A 24,622-nucleotide genomic window follows, 5' to 3' on the forward strand; every position below is an offset into this window, starting at 1 on the left:
CTGTCAGCACTATGGGCAAATCATCACATTGAGGGGAAGTCCACATGTCAAAGAAGCCAAGGAGGAAGAGGAGGTGACGCTGCTCTTAACACTGCCTTATTGCCTGCTGATTTTTGAAGGGGAAAAGAAGAGAATAGGGACTGGCTAGAGGCAGGGTGTCCATAGGCTCTCTGTTGGGGGAGGGAGAGGCAAAGATTCGCTCTTCAAAATTAAATTAATCAAAGTGCGTATGTGTTGGTCACAATATCCACCCGCTAGATCAGTGACCATTAAATTTTTAAGCTGGAGCATTTCCAAAAGCATTCACTTTTTTTTTTTTTAATTGAGAAATGCCTTGTCCTTCAATGTGACTCTGCCTCTCTACTCAGCCTTAGGATAAAAAAGGGGAAGTGGACTGAGGGGGGTTGGGGTGGGGTAGGACAGAGAAGCAAGGGAAAACAAAACGCAAAACTAGAAAAACGATGGGGGCTGCTATTGGCCCCCAGCCTTGCATTGAACAGCATTGCTCTAGATCAAGGGTGTCCAACCTTTTGGCTTTCCTGGGCCACATTGGCCCCAAAAAATTTTTTCTGGGGCCGCGCAAACGCTGCAGCAAGACAGAGGAGGGAGCCGGCAAGACGGTAAACACCCAGGGGAAACAGAGGAAAACACTGCATCGCCCTCAACTGGGGCTGCACAAAATACTTCACGGGGCCGCAGGTTGGATACCCCTACTCTAGATCTTCCTCTCCCTCCTCACTTTTGGGCCTGCTCCTCCTTTGGTTGCCGACTCAGAACAGAGAAAGCTCAGAGCAGGACCTTGTATCCAGCACCCAGTCAGAGGCCCTGTCCCCATGCCTTTACCTGCTTCCTACTACCATCAGTATCTGCGCTAGGGTGGGGCATCCAAAATGCCAGAGAATGGGCATGGGATGAGAGACCTTACCCTGAGCTCATTTTGTCATAACTGCTGCCGCTATTCTTAAGCCAGCTTCAGAACATGACCGTGGCACAGGGCATTGGTGTGGCAGCTTTCTGGCACCTATCAGATCCTGCCACCTGAGACACTGCTTATATCTAAATCCAGGTGTGGGAGAAGAGCAGGTTCTCTTGCACGACAATAGGCAATCTCTGGCTCCTCTTATTCACTTATGACTGCCCAGGCCAAGAGATCCTGGCCCTTATAAACGAGAATATATATGGAATCAGAGTTGAAAGTGCCCATCACAAGGGATCCAGATTGGAGGGAAAAAGAACCCCCACTAAGGTCTGTCACAGCTTACATTTTTCGTCCAGCGCTTTACACCATCATAGCCTTTGGTCCGGAGCTTATCATAGAAAAAGCTGTTAAAAAAATGGACCTATATGGAGGGAAAAACAAAACAAGGGGAAAGGGTATTAATAACTTAAGCACTTTTACAGAACCCACACACATTGGTTGCACCAAGTCTCGTTCCCTTCTTACAGCCTGCAGGGGCCAATTCAGTATCCAACTGTCACAACTACCTCTTCTCCTCTGCCATGCTTTTTATTTATTTATTTTTTTTTTTTTTTTGGGGGGGGGGGGGTACATTAATCTTGATCGATTCTACCTACTCACCTTCTCAGGCACAGTGTCCATCACCAGGTCCCCATACATATTCATGACCTGCCCGGAAGAAAACAGTTACTTCTAAGAGTCTCTATGGATCAAGCATCAATTTCATGCCTTGGCACACCTAGTACCTCCCGCAGACTTCCTGTTTTGTCTCCCTTCCTCCACAACTGGTTAGCACTAGGCAGCCATCTCATCTCAGTAAAGAAAGAATACCTCTGGGTCGCCTCTTCAAATTTCAAATCAAGCATCTGAGCTACATCATTTATGCCCCTTCCTTCTTTATCATGCACTATGAGGGAGGTCTGCGAGATGACTCCTCTCTCTCCCCACCACCACCACCACACCAAAGTACCTGATCGTTCAGCCAGTTCTGGCCATAGAGTGTGCCTAGGTCATCCATGGACAGCACGTGACGCTTGTAGTTCACACGGAAGCCGCGAACCATGGCATTGCCTGGCATACGCTGGTAGGACTGGATCAGTTGGTGCACCAAACTCTTCCTAGCAGGGAGAAATAAAGGCAAGTGGTTACAGCGGGATAGTATCGAGGATCACTCATCTTACTGCTTTTCAAAGGTCCATCCCACCCAAGCTGTTTCTCATTATCGCCTACATCCGGATCTTTCCCTCCCCATGCTACTGCCTCAAAGGAATGAACCACGTTACTAGCTCTCATAAGGGATCCTCCTCCTGCAAGATCCAATTCCTTCCCTTCCTGCTGTCACCTACCTTTGACTCCTTCCCATCTAGCTTTCACAGTGGATCCTCCTTTATCTGTAGTAGCAGTTGTACCCAAGTGGTTTCCCTTTTTGATGCGTAAAGCAAGAGAACCGTGCTTTTGCAGAACAATATGGGGGGGAAAGACAGAGAGAAAGACTCACTTGTGAGAGGAGGAGAAATCCTGCTGGAATACATCCTCCAGTTTTTCCACTACCTCCTCTGCACCCAGTGGGATGAGACTGCCATAAGTCTGTAGGAACTGGTCTAGGATACCTGAAGGAGGGCATATCACAAAATAGTTTAGCTTTACATGCATTCCTGTATCCCAAGTTCCCTACTCACATAATTATCTTAGCAGGCCCTCAAAGCTACTTTTCTTGGCAATGAGAAAGGTTAAAAAAAAATCAAAGGGCCAGGTTATTTAAAATCTGACACATACAGACTAAAAATGGGGAGAAAGCATGCAGAACGTGGCTTACAAATTCCAGTGTAAGCAAGCGTATGCATACATGTATGATTGTATCATGTGTGCTTATTGTACCTGTTCAAGAGTCGAGGTGAAGGGAGAAGCCAGTCTGAAAGATGCAATTCCTTAGTGACTATGTTACAGTGGATCAGTGTATACATACTGGAGCTGTTAGAGCTGCTTCTCCCACATCAATGTATAGGATGCATTTTTTGGGGAGGGGATTCTTTTCTTCTTGTAGGGACTTCTGTTTCCAAGCAGCTGCTAGTAACAGTCTGTTGGCTATGAACACTTGCAATAGAGAATGACACGGGGAAAAAATTTGTCCCCGTCTCTGCGAACTAAACTAAACTAAACCTTAGGTTTGTATACCGCACCATCTCCGCGTGCGCAGAGCTCGGCACGGTTTACAGAGGTTGAGAGGAAAGGAACTACAAGGAAAGGATATAGGAGAGGGACTGAGGAGATAGAGGGGGACAGGATACTAGAGCACGGGAGGTGATTAGGTTTTTGAAAAGAGCCAAGTTTTCAAGTGTTTGCGGAAGGATTGGAAGGAGCTAGAATTTCTGAGCGGGGATGAAAGGTTGTTCCAGAGTTCTGTGGTTCTAAAGGGGAGGGATGTTCCAAGTTTTCCAGCGCGGGATATACCTTTTATAGAAGGGAAAGATAGTTTCAGTTTTTGAGAGGATCTAGTCGAGAGCGGGTTTGAGGAATTCCAGAAGAGTGGGATAACAGGAGGAAGGACGCCATGTAGAATCTTGAAGGCTATGCAGGCACATTTATAGAGGACTCTGGAGTAAACTGGGAGCCAGTGAAGCTTGGAGAGGAGTGGGGAACTCGGTCCCCGTCTCCGCAAACCATCTGATCCCATCCGCACAAGCCTCAAATGGTTTTATACTGAACTTATTTTATTAAAAGTATAAAAAGAAACAATATTCTGTAGAATTGTCATTTTATAAATCAGAGTTCTGCCTGTTATCTTCAGCTGGCTAGGCTTTGTTTATAAATGTTTATCAACACAGCTACAATACTAATTTATCCTAAAGAAAATAAACAGATTTTTTTTTCTATCTTTGTTGTCTGGTTTCTGCTTTCTTCATCTTCCCTTCCATCCACTTCTCTCTGCCTCTTCCATATGGCATCTGCTCTATTTCTATGCCTCTACCAGAAACTGTCTGCCTTTCCCCCCCCCCATTGGTCTGGCACCCATCTTCTTCCCTCCCCTCCCTCCTCCATGGTCTGGCATCTCTGTCTTCTTCCCTTCCATCTCCCTCTCCCAGGTGGTTTCTAGCATCTCTCTCCTCCTTTCCTCCCCTCAGATCTGGTATCTGTCTCTCCAATCTAGCATGTGCTCTATTTTCTTTATCCCCTCCTTCCATCCAGTATGAGCTCCCCTCTTCACTTCCCTTCCCTTCAGCATCTGTTCTACTCTCTCCCCTCCCCACTTGCATCCAGTGTCTGTGCCTCCCTCTTTCTCTTTCCACTTCCTTCCAGCGTCTGCTCCCCTCGCTCTCTCCACTTCCTTCCAGCGTCTGCTCCCCTCGCTCTCTCCACTTCCTTCCAGCGTCTGCTCCCCTCGCTCTCTCCACTTCCTACCAGCGTCTGCTCCCCTCGCTCTCTCCACTTCCCTCCAGCGTCTGCTCCTCTCGCTCTCTCCACTTTCATGCAGCGTCTGCTCTTCCCTCCCCCTCTCTACACTTCCTTCCAGCATGTTTCCCGCTCTCTCTCCTACCCACTTCCATGAGTCTGCCCCCACTCTCTCCTCCCAATTTCCCTTCAGCGCCTGTTCCTCTCTCTCCCTTCCCCTCTCTTTCCACTTCCCTTCAGTGCCCTTCGCACGGCCCAGCAGCCCCCCTCCAGATCACCGTGGTCTGAGCATCTCTTCCCCTCGTCGGGGCATCTCCCTCTCTCCCTTCCCCTTTCAGTTTTCTCTCTCCCAGCGGCAAGAGCCTTTTCACAAGTTGCATGTGCAGCTGCCACAAAAGTTCTCTCACACAACTTCCTGTTTCCGCCTGACATCAGAGAAGAAGATTCAGGGCAGCCACGTGCAAGACTTGTGAAAAGGCTCGGGCCGCTCAAAGAGAGAAAACTGAAAATCGCCAGCGAGCTACTATTAACGGTCAACAAAGGCATCGCCAGCGAACTACTATTAACCGTCAACAAAGGCTTCAAGGAAGCTCAGGAACTACTCCCATTACATGGAGAACATATTCACAAAACTCTCCCTAGCCCCAAAGGGCTGACTGGTCTCCACAAAACAGATAGGAGAAACATAGGGAGACAGACATCTGACCCGAACTCTGAAATCTGCCAGCATGCACAGCAAGGATAGGGCTGGTGTCTAGAATGTCTCACCTATTTTCAAGACTCAGGGGTTCCATAAGGATCTACTCTCGCCCATGTTATTTAACCTGTTTCTCGCACCATTGTTAACCATAGCCCAATCTGTTGTATTCATAGTTTATGCCTATGCGGATCACATCAACTAATCCATCCATTCCAGAGCCACAATCAAGCAGAAATTCTGGATATTAATCAAAAACTACATCTTGTGTATGACTGGCTCTGCCAAAATCTTCTCTCTCAATATATCAAAAAACAAACATATGCTTTTTTCACAAGATCAAAATGAAACCCTTGCATCCCCAATATGCATCTCTTAAATCCCAATTCGCTTTGTACCAAACATTAAAATTCTAGGAGTGATCCTTGATAACATACAATCCTTTAAAATCTCAGATCAGCTCAGTGGTACAAAAATGTTTCTTTAAACTAAAAATGATTAGATCACTCAAGTCACTACTTAACCCCAATTCAATCAACATTCTTATCCATTCATTAGTAATTTCAACCTTAGATTATTGCAACTCACTTTACTAAGGCATCACTCAAAAAGAGATCAGGAGATTACAAGTCATTCAAAATAGAGAATGAAACGGGGGAAAAAATCTGTCCCAGTCACCAGACCACTGCCCCCTTCACCCACCCCGTCCCCGCAGCATCCACCCTTCCCTCTCGCCACCTCACCGCCCTTCAGCGGCCCGAGAATCTCCCTCCCTCCCCCTTACCTTCATGGCACGTTAGTAAAGAATTGAAACTTATGGGAGGGAAGGCGCAGAGTCACCAATCACATGCGGTCCCCTCCCTCCCTCCAGCCAAATCTATCTCCAGTTGCGTCAGAGGAGAAGCTTCCATCCACACACATGCGACTGCAGGCAGGCAGGCTTTGCCGGCTTCAGTAAGTTTTTTATGAAAGCACTGTGAAAGTAAGGGGGAGGGAGATAGATTTGGCCTTAGGGAGGGGGCCACGCGCAATCGGTGACCCCGTGCCTTCCCTTCCTTAACTGCGAGGACAAGGCCATTTACCGCTCCACGGGGCGGTGGATGGCCTTGTCCCCGTGCCCGCAATGAACACTCCATCCGCCCACCGTTTCAGCGGGTTACCCACAGTTAACTGCCACCGTGTCATTCTCTAATTCAAAACACTGCTGTAAAAAATCATCTTTAACGCTAAAAAATTTGACCATGTTACCCCTTTCCTCAGAAAAGCTCACTGGTTACCTATTTCACATAGGATTACTTTTAAAATACTATTCCTTGCTTTCAGAGTGCAATCTAATCACATTCCCTCATTCATAAACAGATTGCTGATCCCTTATGATTCGCACAAGATACTACGTCTTCCCAACAATATCTCTTAGCAGTCCCTTCAGTTCACCAGTTATTCTGTGATACAACACGTAAAACAATCTTTTCAGTAACTGCACCCACATTGTGGAATGCCTTACCTTTGACCCGAGACAAGAAAGGAATCTCAACAACTTTAAATCTAATCTCAAAACATTTCTTTTCAGAGATTCTTTTGAGATCTATACTTAGCTTTCCTTATTCAAAAACCTCAGACATCAGGCCTTACATTAAAGATTTACTCCTTTTGTATTTTGCCTCCCCTTTCTTTTATTTTAAGCAATGCATCCTCCCCATCTGCCCCTATGTATCATGTCTGTATTGCAACTGAACTTGTTCCCTCTAGTTTATATTTTTAAATAAAACTTTTAATACTTTGTATAAATTGGAAACCGCTTTGTTTATAAAAGCAGTATATCAAGACCTAAATAAACTTGAAGTACATAATCTCCTTTTCTAGTGCAATAGGTGAGACATTCTAGACCTGGGGGCCGCCGCGGGAACAGGCTGCTGGTCACGATAGACCACCGGTCTGACCCAGCTGTGGCAATTCTTATGTTCAAAGGGATGTACAAAAACAGTCCCCCTAATCAGAGTGGGCTTGCTGTGCCAGCCTTCAAGACCGAGAACCCGAAAGCCAAGTTCTGATGGGCAGCACCATCACTCTGTAGAATCTGGCAAACATAGGAAGAAACAACCATGTCACCGCCCTGCAAAGCTCCTCAGAAAGAAGAGATATCTAGCATCGGACCACAAAGAAGCCACACTCCTGGTAAAAGGCACCCGAACAGAAAGAGGAGACTCTTTCCCTGCAAGAATGTAGGTGTATGAAATGGCTCTACAGACCCGCCTGGAGAATGTGGCCTTAGAAGTGGGAACACCATGCTTCAACGAATGAATCAGTACAGAGGGCCAGAAAGACGAAACTCATTAGTGCCCTCCAGAGAACGCAGAAGCATCCTGCGCATGCCAAGTTTTCTTAGAAACCAATCTTGATGTTTGGAACTCATCGGCTGAAACACAGGCAAACACACTTCCTAAATGACAGGGAAAGCTGAAACCATCTGCAAAAATGAAGAAATTGTCCGTAGAGAAACTGATATCTACAAAATACGGGCAGAAGTGATGGCGATCAGAAAACAATCATGAGAGCTAAGTCCAGGAGAAACGCATCCAGAAGAAGCTCAAAAGGAGCTCTGGCAAGGCCCGACAGTATCATGTCAAGGTCCCAGACCGGGAACAGATGCTTAATGGGTAGCCGGACCAAACAGCCCCTTTCAAAAACGAGCAATAACCGGATGTGATGTTAACTAGAGCCGACTATCCTGAGATGGAAAACAGGACAGAGGATTTTATCCAGACCAGATCGGAGAAAGGGAAGGACTTTTGACCGTGAAGCTGAACAAAGGCCCCCCCTCGGAGCCTGGTCACCTCAAAGGAGAAAAGTTTCCCACTACTTAACATAGGTAGACACTTTGGACGACTTCTTGGATTTGAGCAGAAGATCAAACACAAACTCCAAATAGCCTGTATGGGCTAAGGCCGCGTGCTCAATAGCCAAGCCGGAAGAGCAAAGTGACCTGGAACTTCCATGACAACCGGGCCCGCGCGAGAAGAACCAGGCTCAAACCACACCGAACCCCAAACGCATCAGAGCCGCATATCAGTCTTTGAGGCCAGTCTGGAGCCACTAGAAGGATTAGGCCAGGATGACTCAAGCCACCGAAGGACCTCAGCCTGGGCGAAAAGATGTTAACGAAGAACGTCTGGAGGCCAGGGCTGTACTCGAGCCCCTCACTTCTGGGCTCGAATCTGCGGCTGAAGAAGCTTGGTACTACCCCCCCCCCTCCTCCTTTGGCTGTGGACATGAAGCTGATGCAGGTCTGACCTCAGCACCTCACAATCACCCGAAACGCCTGAGGCGACATGGTCTACTCTCTGGTGTCTAGAGTCTGATGACGTTCGCTGTCCACTCTGGCTACAAGCGCCGCTGTCAGTGTCAGGAGATGACATTCCGTCCAAAAGAAAAGAAGGTGGGACTCTGCCAGTCGAGACCTCAGCAAGTCTTTCAGGGCTTCCAATCCAACAATGAATTTCCTAAAAATTAGCTCTTAATATTCAAAATTACCAGCTTTCCTGGATAGATTCATTCCATATTCAACATCAAGAACCCTAAGATCAACAAATTAACATTAAATTATTTTGGAATTCAATTTGGACGCAGGTTAACCGTTTACTTGAAAATCATGTTGCTTTGTCTTGATACTATTCTGTTTGGCATGGCTAGGAGGAAAAAAAGTCAAATTTCATCTTAACAAACTTCTATTAATAATGACAGGGGTGGCAATTCAGCACATTACGGCTAATTGGAAAAATTATACAAATCTTAATTATTCTTTTTGGTGGAATTCACTTTGTCACATTTTTAAAATGGAAAGAGCAATTGCTGTACAGAAAGGTAATTATAACAACTTTATAAAGATCTGGGGGCCATTAGAGAATTTTTGTAATGAATGAACATCGTTTTCCTTTCTGATGGATACATGTATTTTATTGGGGGGAGGGGGGAAATTGGATGATTAATATTTTTATTTAATGATTGGATTTCTGTTGAAGAATTGTTGGGTGGGGGGGAAAGGGTTATAATTTTTACTTTAATGGATTATATGTATAAGAATGACAAGTGCAGTATATTTTATTAGTAATGTAATATTTTAATATTAATCACTTGTTTGTCAGTTTTAAAATTAATAAAGAATGAAAAAAAACCCAAAAACCTAAACAACATCTTCTCACAATCCCTTCTCTAAAGGCGAAATGAAATAATTTTCAGTTACAGCACTCCAGCAATGGAATCACCGAATGCTAACCCTATTCACCTCCAGGAGGAAACAATATTAGAACGATTTAAAATTTCACTAAAAAGTTTCCTTTTCATTGATGCTTTCAGGAATTAGCTTATCATAAACCTTTGACTTCTTTTGCCCCACCATTAATGCTGTGATCTTGAAAGAATAAGCATGTCTATCCCCCCTTCCTTAATGTTTTTTTCCTTTAATTGTTCTTTTCTCTTTAAAACTGTAGTTCTACCCCAGTGGTCTCAACCTCAAACCCTTTGCAGGGCCACATTTTGGATTTGTCGGTACTTGGAGGGCCTCAGAAAAAAATAGTTAATGTCTCATTAAAGAAATGACAATTTTGCATGAGGTAAAACTCTTTATAGTTTATAAATCCTTCCTTTTGGCTAAGCCTTAATAATAATATTGTAATTTATAGCTAAAGAGACATATGATCAAAAAACTGTTTTTTTAAACTTTTGTGATTATGATAAACATACCGAGGGCCTCAAAATAGTACCTGGTGGGCCGCATGTGGCCCCCGGGCCGCGATTTTGAGACCACTGTTCTACCCTCTTTCCCTGCTTTTCATGTACATCGCTTTGAATTTTTTATAAAAGCGTTTTTTAATAAAACTTGGATGAGTGTCCCGGAGCACCAGCTGAAATTAAAAAAAAAAAAAAAATCATCAAAATAGGATTTTTCAGGTGGGAGAACATAGAGGATCACTAGAAAACACTCAAAACCCCTCGAAATTGAGTTTTAGAAATCGTTGTCGGAGCCTGTCAGCTCCTCTTACTTACAAACCCTGGTCACAGAAACTGCAGCTGCTCTCTAACCCTGATTAAGAGTCAGAGTGAGAATTCACTACCGCACTGCTGGAAAAGCTGTCCTCAAGCTGATCTTCGGGCTGCTGACTGTCTGACTATGCCTATACCCCTGCAGACCACCGACTGCGTTGCGGAGGCACAAAAACGCAGCCTGCATGCTGCTGAACACCACTGAGCCCCCCCCCCCCCCAAGAGTGCTAAACAGTCTGAGCTAGACTTCCCGTTTAACAGGAAGCGAGACAAGATCAGGGACAACCCTGGCATCCACAGAAGACTAGCAGACTGGCTAATAGGTACCCCGAAGGGATCGGCCTGTCAGCTACAGACCGAAGTCTGAATTCTCAAGCAGGCAGCACTTCAAATGTCCGTAAAATGTGAAAGAACCGCAAAAGGGAATGAAACTATGTTGAATTAAAAATAATAAATTGGAGAAAGCATAACTAACAAACTGCAGCCACATGCAGAAGAGAAAGACTGATGGGAGGAGCTAAGCTAGCTAGTGATGTACCATAGAGACGGAGTGAAAAGCTTAATAGTTCTCTTCTGCAACCCATGTGAGTAAATGGAAATAACTCTATGGTCTAGAATGTCTCACCTATTGAACTGGAATTTCCATTATAAGGGGGGGAGCGGGGGATTCTATAGAGGGCAAAAAAAATGGGCACTAAGCTAGTCTACTATACAGAGTGCCACAAGCCCGAAGTTATAATGCCATTGTACAGGTCTATGGTAAGACCTCATCTGGAATATTGTGTTCAGTTTTGGAGGCCACATTATCAAAAAAGGATGTGCTGAGAATGGAGTTGGTTCAGCGAATGGCCACTAGGATGGTCTCAGGCCTCAAGGATCTCCCATATGAAGAACGTCTGGGTAAGTTGCAGCTATACTCTCTCGAGGAACGCAGAGAGGGGAGACATGATAGAGACGTTCAAATATGTTACTGGCCGTATTGAGGTAGAAGAAGACATCTTTTTCCTTACAGGACCTACGGCAACAAGAGGACATCTGTTAAAAATCAAGGGTGGGAGATTTCATGGTGACACTAAGAAGTATTTCTTTACCAAAAGGGTGGTTGATCGTTGGAATAATCTTCCACTTCAGGTAATTGAGGCCAGCAACGTGCTCGATTTTAAGAAAAAAATGAGATAAGCATGTGGGTTCACTTCGAGGAAGTACTTAGGGGGGAGGGGGGTTCTTAAGAGTGGGCAGACTTGTTGGACCGATGGCCCTTTCCTGCCGTCATATTCTATGTTTCTAAGGGGCTGAAATCTAAAACAGGCTAAGTCGCGGGCCAAATTTTTTATTAAGATACTTAGTCTTAGTAGAAGTATAGAACCTTCCTCACCCTGAGACACCATTCCAGTGATTCACCTGTTTATTTTCACATCATAGATGTTATCATACTTAATCCCAACTTTATTCAAGTAATCATTCTAGGCATAAGATGCGGAACACTTTTTTTTGGGTGGGGAAGCTCTGCCACAGACCCCGCTCCCATAATAGTACTACTTGAAATGCCATTTTTTCCATTCATTTTTCATACATAAACACACAATATAATCTTATTAACAACACAAAATTAAACTACACAAAGCACACAAAGCTGCTTCTCAACAATCATTCCTACCAACACCTGGCCTTGGTCACACATGCAGAACACACATAACCCCTACGCAAATACGGGACCGCAAACTAAAAGTACTAATATATACAAACAAAACCCTAAGATGCAAGACTCTGCATGCATTACAACCCGAGAAATTGAAACAAATGTATTTCTTCCTGAACAGTGCAAAATATAGACAGCAGATGTAAATTCTCAAAACTGACAATTCCACTAAATTGAAAATAAAATAATTTCCCCTACCTTTGTGGTCTGGTGATTTTGTTTTTCAAACCATCTTTTCCCAGTCTCTGGCTGCATTTCCTTTTGTCTGTGCTCTTAACTGTGTATCCAGGGCCACCGTATCCATTTGCTGTTTTTCTCTCTTTCACTTTCATCTTTACCATCCATCCATCTTTACCATTAACTTTTAACATTCAACTTTCTTCCATTTTTCTGCTTTATTCTCAAAATCTATCTAAAATTTCTATGTCTTCCCTTCTGTCCATGTGTACCATCTCCTCCCTCTTTCTTCTCCCCTATTCCCATCTATCCATAAGAAGCATTTCTTTTGATCTCTTCCCTGTCACACCTATTGCTATGCACCATCTCCTCCCTGTCTCTCCTTCCTCTCCATCCCTGTGTACCATCTTATCCCTCTCTCATGATCAGACATCTGTCTTCTCCATCCCCCCCTCAAATGGTCCGGCATCTTTCTCCTCTACTTACCATAGTCTGGAATTTCTCTCCTCTTTCCATGGTCTGGCATCTCTCTTCTTTCTTTCCTCCCTTTCCTATGGTCTAACATCTCTCTTCTTCTCTCATCTCCTTTCCACGATCCGGCATCACTCCTCTCTCCTTCCCTATTGCCTGGTCTGGCATCTCTCTCCTTCCATTCCAGTGGTCTGACATCTTTCTCTTCCATCCTGCCATCACCCTTCTCCAGAATCTGACATCTCTTCCTTCATCAAGTCATCTCTCCACCCTCCCAGTGTAACATTTCTCCCTCCTCTCCACCACTATCATGTCCAACAATTTTCCCTCTTTCTGCTTTTCCCCATGTATACCATCTCTTTCCCTCCCACTCCACACACCCTTGTCCAAGAATTTTCTTTTTCTCTTCCCTCGCCCACCAGCAGCATGTCTTTCCCTCCCTTCCTAATCCCCAGCCTGCACAAAATCTGCTGTTCTTGCTTTTCCAACCACCTCCCACTGCAGCTCGTGCAGCATGGCCTTTCCTTCCCTCATTCCCAACCCCAGCCCTCCCCTCTCAGCTGGATCCTACAGTATAACCTGACCCCAGTTCTCGACTCCCCCACCTACCACCTCCCCGCTGCTGAAATTTAAAATCTTCAGGCAGCCAACGCAAAGCCAGCGTCCCGCTTTTGGCCTGCCCCAGAAGTGTTCTTTCTGCAGCACTTCCTCTTCCCTCATAAGCAGGATGTTGCAGAAGAACATTTCAGGGACAGAACGACGGCAGGAGGCTGACTTTGCGTCAGCTGCCCGAAGATTTTAAATTTCGGCAGCAGGAAGGTGGTAGCGTCAGGTGCAGTCACCGCAGGCCTTTTGTTTGACACATGGCTTTGCATCAGCTGCCTGGAGATATTTAATTTCAGCGGCAGGGAGGTAGTAGCATCAGGCACACAGTCACTGTGGGCCTTCTGTTGACACATGTGCTCTAAGGGGAGTAGTGAGCAATTGCTCATACATTCTAGGAGTGTCACTAACAGATTTTACATGGTCACTTGCAAATCTAGAAAATATATTGTTTTCAGAACTTGTTGCTCGCACACAAAAAAATTTGCACACACTCGGCAAATCCTTAAAGAGAGAGTATTGGCCACAAGGTGAAGCTCGTTTGCTACCATCACTCTTTAATCTCCGCATACAACCAGTTATCGATACTGCATTAACACAAGACGGGACCATGGGATGCTTACTTTGAACACATGTGATGTGTTCCTCTGTCAAGGACCCAAGCTGTAACACCTTCTCCTCCACTGGCTCCTCGCTCTGCTCCACCAGCTGGCTTTCTGTTTCTGTCTGAGGCCCGTTCATGGCTCCAAGGGCCGGGGAGACCCTTCTCAGTGACCCAATGCTGCACACATTGCTAATCAGGATGCTGCTTTCATCCTCGGTCGCTCCCAAGAGGTGGCAGGGCTCGACATCTGATGGTAGGGATGCATAGCCATTGGCAAGTGGGCCTGAAGAGACAAAGCAGAAACCCAAGCGTCTAGGGCAAACCGCACATTCAAGTCAAGGCACTCTATGCAAAATATAAGGAGAAGCAAAACGTACACATACAAATATAATTCTTGGACCAGAGAAAGGCAAATCAACAAACATAAGCACTGCTAAACCTGGTCAAACGAAAGGCCTGGCTTGCCCTAAATCATTAATAGCAAACAGAACATGCACTTATAAAGAACATTCATATAAGAAACTGGATACTGTGTATAGCCTCTTGTCTCTTATCAACATTAAGGACTTTTTCAGGGCTCATTGACTTGTGTGGGGGAGGGGGAAAAGAACCTCAAACAATATTAAATATATCACAAACTGTAAGCCTCTTTAAATATCATTCTGATACAAAGATAATTATTCAAAGCAGTGCCTATTCTGTCTCATGGACATATAACTTATATGAGCAAAGAATTATTTAAATTAAAAAAAAAAAGCCTGCATCTTCAGCATGGAGACAAACTGGAGGTGTGAAAGCATCACCGGAAATGCATGATTACCAAAACAGCAGACAGTGAAAGAAGGTATGAACACAAAGATGGTTCTTTTTCCATATGGAGATAAGGCGGAAATCTCGAGTGTATGTTACCTGATTCCAAATGCAGGTTGGCTTCTGCCATGCTAGCCTCATCTTCACTGGAACCAATGCAAGGGGAATGGGAATTGGAAATATGGTTGAATGCATCCTGATCATCCTCTTCCAGGCTGGCCCTGTCAAAGGTGACCCTTTGCAACTCCGCATATTTGGGGTAAAGTGATACATCACCCTCATCTACCATAAGGGCACCCAGCATACCCGAGCAGGGGACCAGACCTGAGTCTGCCATAACAGCCACTTGGTTTAAATTGTTAGGAGAGTAGGAAGGCTTGGTCAGTCTGGAACCTAGCAACCCCTCAGTCTCTCTGTGCCCCATTTCACCAACAACCCCCTGCATGGGAGTTCCATGCTCTGTCCCAGGGATAATGACATGACTGTTTCTGTCCAAGAGAGGTGGATCACCACCACCCGGCGGGAGGTGGCAGCTCTTCTTTAAGGGGCAGAAAGTGGTGGCAGAGTCCTCATCTGGCTGAGAGCCAGGGGACAAGGAGACAGAAGAGCGGCCGCGCTTGTAACCAACACTTCTCCGGCGGCACCGTGGTACAAACTTCCCCCAGAACCTCCACTGGAATGTCAGCGAAGAGGGTTTGGAATAGAGAAGCCTGCGCAGTGTCTGCACTGTTCGCTTTCGCCTTGAGGCACACCTCTTCTTTTCTGTCTTGCAGGGACCTGTCCTGCTTACCCGCTCCACTTTGCGAGTTCGCCCTTCTCTTTCATCCAGTGGGGAGCTGTCCGTAAATTGCCAATCTCTGCTGCCTTTCCCCTGGCTACTACGTTCACATTTAAGGTTTGATGCTTTTGCACACTGAACCCCAGAATTAGAATTGTTCCAGTCAGACATCATGGGCATGTTCCACTTCTCTTCCTCCTCCTCCTCCTCTTCACTCTCCGACACTTGAAAATTTCCATGGGGCAGTTGCTTTTTTAAAAGTTGAATGCGACGGGTTTGCTCCCTTCCAAAGCAGCCACCAGATTTTGCCATTCTCCGGAAACTAGTGTGGTCTGGTTCCCATCCACGAGCCAGCTGTAGCTTCTCCCTGCGACCCAGCACCTCCATATTTTGTAGAGAGAGGATGCGGGAGCCACGCAGCCCGCTTGCCCGCCAGCTGTTCTTCCCCTGTGTGTTCTCTCTCATGACTGTGTGCAGCCTACGAAGTGGAAAAAGGTGAGAGAGCATTAGGGTAGAACAGTTGCAATATATCAAACTAGCAGAGGAAATCTCACTCAGGCTAAGTATACCCAGCTTAGAATTTTTGTTTTTTTGAGCTAGCATTTCTATTTTTTTTTTTTCTCTCTCCTACTGAGATGATGCAGAAAGCCCCATGCTTAAATGGCCGAGGCCGAGTGCAGTTTCTTCCATTAAGTTAGCAAGGAAATATTCCACACTGATGCAGTAAGATAAACATATGCACATTTGAAACACACTGAACTTGTATACTAATTGGCATAAGTCCAAGGTTAGCTAGCACCGTGTCTATTTAAAAGCAAAACGAATAGTCTTCCACTTCAGGTTATTGAGGCCAGCAGCGTGCCTGATTTTAAGGCCAAATGGGATAGACACGTGGGATTTATTCACAGAGAAAGGTAGGGGAGGGTCATTGGGGTGGGCAGACTAGATGGGCCGTGGCCCTTATCTGCCGTCTATTTCTATGTTACATATGCTGGAATGTTATTCTACGAACAAATCGGCTTTGCAACATTTTCTTACACCACCTCTGATGTTTTATGTGCAGGCACGGGGGGGGGGGGGGGTCAATATTCAGCCGGCGGCAGTTAGCGTTTTGTTGACCCCTGCCAGCGTTACTCCCAGAGATTCAATGCTGGGCCACGACTGGGCTTCGTCGTTCATAAATATTGGGTTTATGCGATGCCAGTTAACTGGATGCTAAAGTCGATATTCAGAACTTAACTAGCCATGGGTTGCAACCTGAAAAGACAAGACTGATTTTTTTTTTGTGCAGTCTTATTTATATGTTACCCTGGCAACTTAAGTGCTGAATATTGGCACTTAAGCAACAAGTGCCAACCCCATCCCCCAAACACTCCCCAAATAGACAATTTTACTTAGGTGCCAACTGATAATTTTCAGTGGAGATAACTGCTTAAGTGCTGCTGAAAATTAGCAAATAGCCCCAAACAAGTGATTTAACCGATTAGTTAAATCATTTTGATTATTAGCCAGCTCATTTTTTTTTTTTTTTTGCTTGGATTTGTGTGCAGAACCACCTCATGTTCTCTGTCTTAAATCACAATTAATGTTCACAGCAAAAAGAACAACAAACTGGCATTAACTCCTCTCAACTAATCTTTCTACACTTCCTCAGACCTAGCAATTAATTTCTCGTGTCGAGTTCACTTTTGAGTCTTCAGAGTACTTCGCTATATTAGAGAGGAATGACTAAAAGCCTAATTACCGTTCTAGTGCAATAGATGTGTCATTCTGGACAGTAGGGTATTCTCCCCATGCTTGCGAGCCGTGACGAAAGAATCTACCCCAGCTTAAATGCCTCCTCCTTCACTAGAGGGCTCTGCTGCCCCCTTCAGTTTTTCCTTCTGCACACGAGCCAGGAGTCTTTCTGATCTGCTCTGTATATATTTTTCATAGAAATATCTCCACAAGTTTACTTCAATAAAATATACAAAAATAAAGATATTGTTAAAAATGCAGTTAGTACTTTAAAGTGCTTAAAAAGTGCCTTGAAGTGCTTGTAAAGTGCTCAGTCACCAACCAAAAAGTGCAGTAGTACCATCAAATGTACCAGCGCTGGTTGTAATGAGGGACCATCATTGCACTTAAACGTCCCTCCTTCTGCCCTCCATTTCATTAAACAAGCAGATAAGGTAATGTAACTTATCCGATATATAGAGGAGGAGGCAGGTTATCGCAGTAATGCAGCGCTGTATTCAATTCATTATAATATAAAATAAGTGCTCTAGGCAATCCCCGTGTTCTGTTGAAAATGGCCTCCCTTCGACTTGAGTTTCACAACAGTATCGTCAGGAAGGGGGCACTTGGTTTTCCCCTTTCTCCCTGTATTTCCTCTTGCCTCTCCTTCTGATCTCCATCCCGGTTCTCCTTCCTTTATGGTTATGCTCTAATTGGCCGCTGGAGCAGGAGAAAAAAACTGCAGTGGCTTTTGGTACTCAGAGCTTCCCAGATCGGGGGTCAAGCTCTGCCTGTGTGGAATAGCAGCAGATTGAGGTCTGTAGCTGACAGGCCAATCCCTCTGTGATACCTGTAAGCCAGCCTGCAGAAACATTTATGAAGCTCAGATCGCCTACTGGGTCACAGGAGCTTGAGCGCAGACTCTTCAGGGTGCCGGCTGCATTTTGCCTCTTCCCCTTTCACGTGCATGGGTCTGTGTGGGTTTGAGGATAAGTCAGACTCCAGTTCGATTGGCAGCCTGAAGATTTCAGCGTTGAGCAACAGTTATATTGAGGCAGTGATTTCTTCTCTCAGGTTCTGCTACTTTAAGAGCTGAGGCAGGCTGTGGCACATCCACAGCACAGATCATATAGAGTACGGCTATTATAGCCCATGAGGAAAAAATTGGGAGGGGTGGGGAACGTAGGAATTCTTAAAAGTTTTAAAGGTCTCTGCTTCTTCCTTTAGGGTTTCCTTCCTCTAAAATCCTTTTTATTCATTTTTTTGGCGCCAAAATGCTGCCACAGTGGCCATCTTGGATTTCCCAAATTTCTTTTAAAGTTCTCCAGAACCTTCAAATCATCTCATTTTGCCTCAAAACTATCAGGGATGAAGAAGTCCTCAGGTTCCTTTCATGCCAGGTTTACACTGGATGGACACCTGAAGAGTGCCCTTGCGCCATGCCAACACATGAAGAGGGGACAGAAACATCCAGCTTAACTTCCCTTTTGGTCGCTAGGACTGAGGAACCATTGGGGGGGGAGGGGCTGGGGCTGTCTGCTGGGAGAAACTCTCTTTCAGAGTCCCAGAATGGTGGTCTACCTAAACGTGGAGACTGTGAAGGCTGTAGAGCTCAAGAGACACAAGCTGGAGTCATCTAAAAAGGACTCTGCACATCCTAATATAGCATTTTCTCCAGAATTTGTTAATCTGATGTGGATAGCTTATTTGGATGGACAAAATCCCCAGGGGAGATATGGTAGTGCACCATGAAGGGGCTTGGGCTTCCAGGATGCATCTGGCTCAGTATCAGAGGCTGGTCAGGATCTGATGGAACTCTGGGACAGAGACTCTGAGGATGAGGGTCTATCTGTATACCTTTACTGTCAGAGTAAGCCCTCCCTACTGGGAGATGCAAGGTCACAGGCAGGTGTGAGAATGCAAGATACAGCGGGGGCTGGGGAATGACCCTAGTTTACCAAATGTTCAAACCCTTATCTCTGTTAAAGCTCATTGCTGACTCCCTGCAGGAGTTATAGTTGGACTCCCAATAAGCCCTGTCTGCTCCATGCTCTATACTGAGTGGAGTGGGAGCCCAGCCATCTTCTTTTCCTTGGCATCCCGATATGACTGTTTTAGTTACTGAGTATTGGGATGTTCCTGAAAGGTCATTCATTAAAGGTAGCCAAGACAATGGCTTGGCTGTATCCAATGGCAAAGGAGGGTCCGCAGATGTTTGCTCAGCTTAAGATAGAATTCCTTAGTAGTAACCAAATGCACATCCCTGCAAAATGTGGGAGGTGTGGTTTTACAGGATAGAATGATGCGAAGTTGAAGTATGGTTTTATCGTACACAGTTTTCATAGTAGGTAGAAGCATTTTTTTACTAAGATGTCAGTGTGGGCCTCAAATGTCAGTTGCTGATCTAAGGTCACTCCTAGGATTTTTATAGTGGGGTTAATAGGAAAGTTTCTCTCTTTTAAGCTGATTGATGGTTCTTTGAATTTGTTTGTTAGGATGGCCATGAATATTTTAGTTTTTTCAGGGTTTAGTTTTAATTTGAAGTTTTTTGTCCATTGTTCTACATGATCAATGACAGATGAAATGAAGTGTCTGGTTTCGGGTGATAGTGTAGAGAAGGGGATGATGATTGTGATGTCATAAGCATATATGTACATTTAGCGATTTAGTTTGGATAGTTCATGGCCTAGTGTAGACATGTATAGATTGAACAGGGTAGGCGATAGTAGGGAGCCTTGCGGGACACCACAGGAATTGGTCCATGATTGGGAGTAGACTTGTTCACTGATGACCTAGTAAGATCGTTTTTTCAGGAAGCCTTTGAACTAAGATGCCTATGGCATCTAGACAGCTTAGTAGTATGTCATGATCTACCGGGTCGAATTGGAGAACTAAAGCATGATTCACTGAACTGAGTAAGCGGGTAATGTAATCCACAATGGAGGATATGGCTGTTTTGGTGCTGTAGTGTGTGCAGAATCCCAATTGATATTCGTGCAGTATTGAGAATTTTTCAAGGTAGTTCGTCAGATCAGCCCTTCCATCAATTTGGTGAAGGGGATGTTGGCTACGGGGCTGTAGTTTGTGATTGTTGATATGGGATCTTTATGGTTTTTCATGATGGGTGTGATGAGGATGTGGCCAATTAGTCGGAAATGGACATTAGAAGTGTAATCCAGTCAAAATGCATGGCCTTGAAGAAGTGGGGGCTGATTTCATGATTATGGGTGGGTAGTTGTCTAGGAGGCAGTAGGAACTGGCTTGAAAAATTGGAGCCAATTAGGGTTTTCAAAGTGATTCCAATACCTGTCTGCTGGGGTTGTTTCTGTGTGTGTGTGGGGGGGGGTATGGTCGATAGGGGGTAGTTGAGTGGGGAATTTTGGAAAGAGGTTCTTAGTTTGAGAACTTTTGTTTTGAAGTAAAAGGCAAAGTTCTCTGAAGATGGTAGTTGGGTGGAGGAGGATCTTTTGAAGTGGTCTATCTTAAATAGGGTGTTTTAATTAATCTGACGAGTTCTTTGCTTTTACCCGTATATACTCGAATATAAGTCGATCCGAATATAACTATTCTGAACTCCTGCCCCACTGCTAACTGGCTGCACGGATCCACTTCGTCCAATCAGCGGCATGAGCAGCAGCGTGATTTGGCACTTCTTCTCGGCGCCGAGTGGCTTCCTTACTGGCTCCCGCGAATTCGCAGCGGGGCAGGAGTTCAGAAAGCTTGCTCCTGCCCACTGCACCTCCACCAACGATCGGCAGAGGACCCACTGCACCTCTACCAGATCGGCAGAGGTAGGAATATTGGGCAGGGAGGAGGAGGGGGGCAGAACCTGGCCGCAGCAGCCTTAAAAAATTCTGGGAGGGGCATTGACCCGAATATAAACCGATACCCCCATTTTTGGGCCCAAATATCCCAGTTTATATTCGAGTATATATTGTAGTTGTGGCGGATCCTATTTTGTTGGAGTAGAAGCATGCCGTTTTTCCTTAGTAATTCTTTTGTACTCATTTATCTTAGTTCTCCATATTGCTTTATCCTTTTCGTTGTTTTGTTCCATATTCTTTCTATTGTCGTGCCTTTCGTTTTAGTGTTGTTAGTTCCGTGTCATACCAGCCGTCAATTATGTGTCGTCTCTTTTTTCCTTTCCTTGGGGATGCAATTTTGTCTAAGATATGATTGCTAACGTTGGCCCAATTAGCTGAACTCCTTTTCAGTGTTAAAATTGAATAGTGAGTCAGAGGGACCAGAATTCTTTAGGATTTAGAGACGGTCTAAAACTTGTGGTTGGACTGTTCTTTCTGTATTTTATTGTTGTATTGGGGAGGGGGGTGTATCGTTCCGTAGGATTTGAAATAGAGGGTTGCGCGGGGACAGAAATCCCACCCGTCCCCGTGAGGAATCCCCTCCGTCCCCGCCCGTCCCTATAGTTATTTCATTTAATTATGCTACTGAATTAAAGGCTCTGGCAGAAACCCATTTACAAATGAGCAAAGAGACTTTATTAATTTGGAAATATTAATTGGGAAGAATACATACTTTGTAAACGGGTTTCTACCAGAGCCTCTAATGAAATTCTGGATGTCAGTCAGACCTTAAGGGTATGGAGAATAATCTTTTGCTTACACATTGGGGGGCATGTTTGAGCTCCATAAATGTTTCAGATTGGTATGATTATTTTGATGTTTCAATTGTTCAATTACAATGTTTAACATGTTTGTTATAGTTTCAGAGCAGATTTGTAGTTCAGGAAGTCTCCCCTTACCCCTCCTTCTTATGTATATCTATATAGGGCTATTGCCTGCTTTGGTACAAACTGAAGCAAAAGAGCCCTCTAGTGAAGGAGATAAGAAGTTGGATTGGATTCCTTCTGCACGACTGAGGAGAATACCCTCCTACCCAGAATTACATCTATCTACTAGAATGAAAGATTAGATTCTTACCTGGATAATCTTCTTTCTGTTAATCCTTTCAAAAGTCCATAGATATGGTGACCAATCTGTTCCTGCAAAATGGACTTGTAGAAGTGTGAATACTTAATAGTTTTGAGCTTGTAGAAGTGTGAATACTTAATAGTTTTGAGCACCTCCCACATACAGGCAGACCACAGTGTCCCCTTCCAGTTGTCCCAAAGCAATCAAGCTCCACTAAATAGAATACAAAGGAGGGGGAACGGGGAATGTCCCCGCATACATTACACAATTCTGTTCTGCTCTGTAACTTAGAAACAAAAATTAGAACAACGATGAACATGAATTTATATAAAACTACCTTAGAGAACCAACCTGCTGTGGGCAACTAGCATTAACAATAAGGGAGTCGGAGGCTGAAGAATACACACATACTCAAGATTTCTTCACATATGGCCATCCAACTGACAGGAGAAGAGCTCCAAGCCTGGAATCTAGAAACATTGGAGGCAGAAAAGCAGGTGAAACAGAATATACTGAGGGCAGGCCATACGGACTCCTGAAAGATGAACAGAAAGATTATTCAGGTAAGAACCTAATCTTTCATTCTGTTACATCCACCCAGGAGTCAGTATGTATGGGGACTTACCAAAGCAATGGCCGACATCTAGGGAGGACAGAAGAGCCTGCCCGCAAGACCGAGGACCCAAGAGCGGCATCCTCTCGAGCTGCCATTTTCACTCTGTAAAACCTGGAAAAGCATGCGGAGTAGACTAAGTAGCTGCTCTACAAATCTCTGTGGGAGGAACTGCCTGAGACTCCGTCCATGAAGAGGCAACACTCCTGATAGAATGCGCCTTGAGAGAAACCGGCGGCTGGTTACCACAGGCGATGTATGCCAAAGAGATGGCCATGCAAATCCATCTATTAATAGAGGCCTTCGATGCCGGTCTGCCACACTGGGTTAGCATGAACAGATAGTCTGAAAGGCGAACGTCATTGATCATTTCTAAGTACTGGAGCAAACATCTCCACACATCAAGCTCTCTCAAACTTATATCCCACTTGTCTTGGCCTGTAGACTGAAAAGCAGGCAGAAGAACCTCCTGATTGACATGCAAATCAGACACAACCTTTGGAAGAAAGGAGGGAACAGCCAGCGACACCTGCTTCTGTAACTGTAAGGAAGAGCTCCCTACAGGACAGCTTGTAGTGCTGAAACAATAGCCACCAGAAACACAGTTTTGACCGTGAGCACCAAAAGAGAAGCGTCTCCAAGTGGCTCATATGGGGCCTTAGTGAGACCCGTTAGGACAATGTTAAGATTCCATGAAGGAAAAGGATGTCACAGCAAGAGCATGAGCTGGTGCACACCTCTCATGAACATTGTCACATATGAATAAGCAGTCAGCAAAACCTTGTGACTCTGTGCCAGGAAATAGGAAAGTCCGGCCACCTGCACTTTCAAGGCGGCTACCACAAGGCCCTTCTCCAATCCAGCCTGAAGAAAAGCCTGGATGACTGGAATTGGAACCTGTAGCAGCTCCACCTGGTCCTTTTCACACCACTATTGAAAAGCCTTCCAAGATTTAGCATAGGCTGCCACAATAGATAGCTTCTTAGCTTGGAGCAGAGTAGCATTAACCATGTCTAAATATTCCTTATGGATTATAGAGCCTTGCACTCAAGAGCCATGCCATAAGACCAAAGTGCTGTGGATACTCTATGGACACTGGCCCCCGACTCAGAAGCCCACAATGAAGAGGAAGTCTGCTTGAACATTTTCCACTCTGCAAACATGGGCCGCAGAAAGAGCCTGAAGGAGGGCTTCTGCCCACTGGAAAAGCATCTGAGCCTCTAGGCGTAAGGGGGCGCGCTTCTTCCCTGTCTGTTCACATTAGAGAGCTGCATGGGAATGGGAACGACAGGATTGCAGGGATCCCACGGGGTTGGAGGCACTTCAAAGTGCTCGAATACTTTAGTGTGCTTCTTTTTCTTGCCCTCCATCCACACTCCCTCCTCCACAAAGCAGCACTCCCAGCATGCTGCCCCAGAAGCCTTCCCGCTGACGTCATAGGGAAGGCTTCAGTCAGCCATGTAGAGGGCCATGGTCCTGCGAAGAAGTGCAGCTGGAAGGATGCAGCCGGTCTGTATGGCTTTGGTACAGTCTTGCAGGAGTAGCTGGGCCACAGGAGGGAGCGCACACATGTTGGACCATGGAAGGGAGAGGCCCAAACCTGGGACACAGAAAGGAGTGAGGGAGCATGAACTTGGGACATAGGAGGGAGGGGGCATGAGCTTGGGACATAGGATGGTGGGAGGGAATAGAAAGGGAGAATTGTTGGGCATGAGTTTGAGAGAGGGGGGAAGAGAAAGAAGAGGAATAGAAGGAAGAGGAGAATGTTTGGGCATAGAGAGGGAGAGGAGTGAAGTACAAATGAATGGGGAAGAGAAAGATGAAAGGGAGAAATGTTGTGGTGGAGAGGGAACAGTGGGATAGACTGAAAGGGATGCAAGAGGGAAAATTTCTATGGTGACAAAATCACCAGATCCAATAACCAGAGCAGCACATTGTTTAACCTCTGGCGCTCCTTAACCTCTAAAAATGACTCCTCTATTCTCCCCTCCTCTCCCAGCAGCGGACGACCTAGCAAAATTCTTCAACGAAAAAGTTGCTACTATAAGAAGCTCTTTTCCATCAGCAGTCACTTACAATTCTCTGGTGTCCAGCGACACTAACCCTATCCTAGTAGACAGATCCTGGACAATTTG

At 45.2% G+C, this 24,622-nt stretch overlaps 1 protein-coding gene across 1 annotated transcript in view; it reads right to left on the reverse strand.

Moving 5' to 3' along the window:
* SENP3 (SUMO specific peptidase 3) overlaps nt 1-24,622 on the reverse strand; it is a 41,992-nt gene that overhangs the window by 13,449 nt on the left and 3,921 nt on the right. The window contains exons 2-7 of the mRNA XM_033924342.1: nt 14,549-15,705; nt 13,659-13,922; nt 2,457-2,568; nt 1,929-2,076; nt 1,580-1,627; nt 1,263-1,340 (exon numbers count right to left, since the gene is read on the reverse strand). Of these exons, the coding sequence (XP_033780233.1) occupies nt 1,263-1,340; nt 1,580-1,627; nt 1,929-2,076; nt 2,457-2,568; nt 13,659-13,922; nt 14,549-15,692 (1,794 nt within the window). The 5' untranslated portion in view covers nt 15,693-15,705. The remainder of the gene's footprint in view (nt 1-1,262; nt 1,341-1,579; nt 1,628-1,928; nt 2,077-2,456; nt 2,569-13,658; nt 13,923-14,548; nt 15,706-24,622) is intronic.

The sequence above is a fragment of the Geotrypetes seraphini genome, chromosome 16 (assembly GCF_902459505.1).
Source record: "Geotrypetes seraphini chromosome 16, aGeoSer1.1, whole genome shotgun sequence".
Lineage (NCBI taxonomy): Eukaryota > Metazoa > Chordata > Amphibia > Gymnophiona > Dermophiidae > Geotrypetes > Geotrypetes seraphini.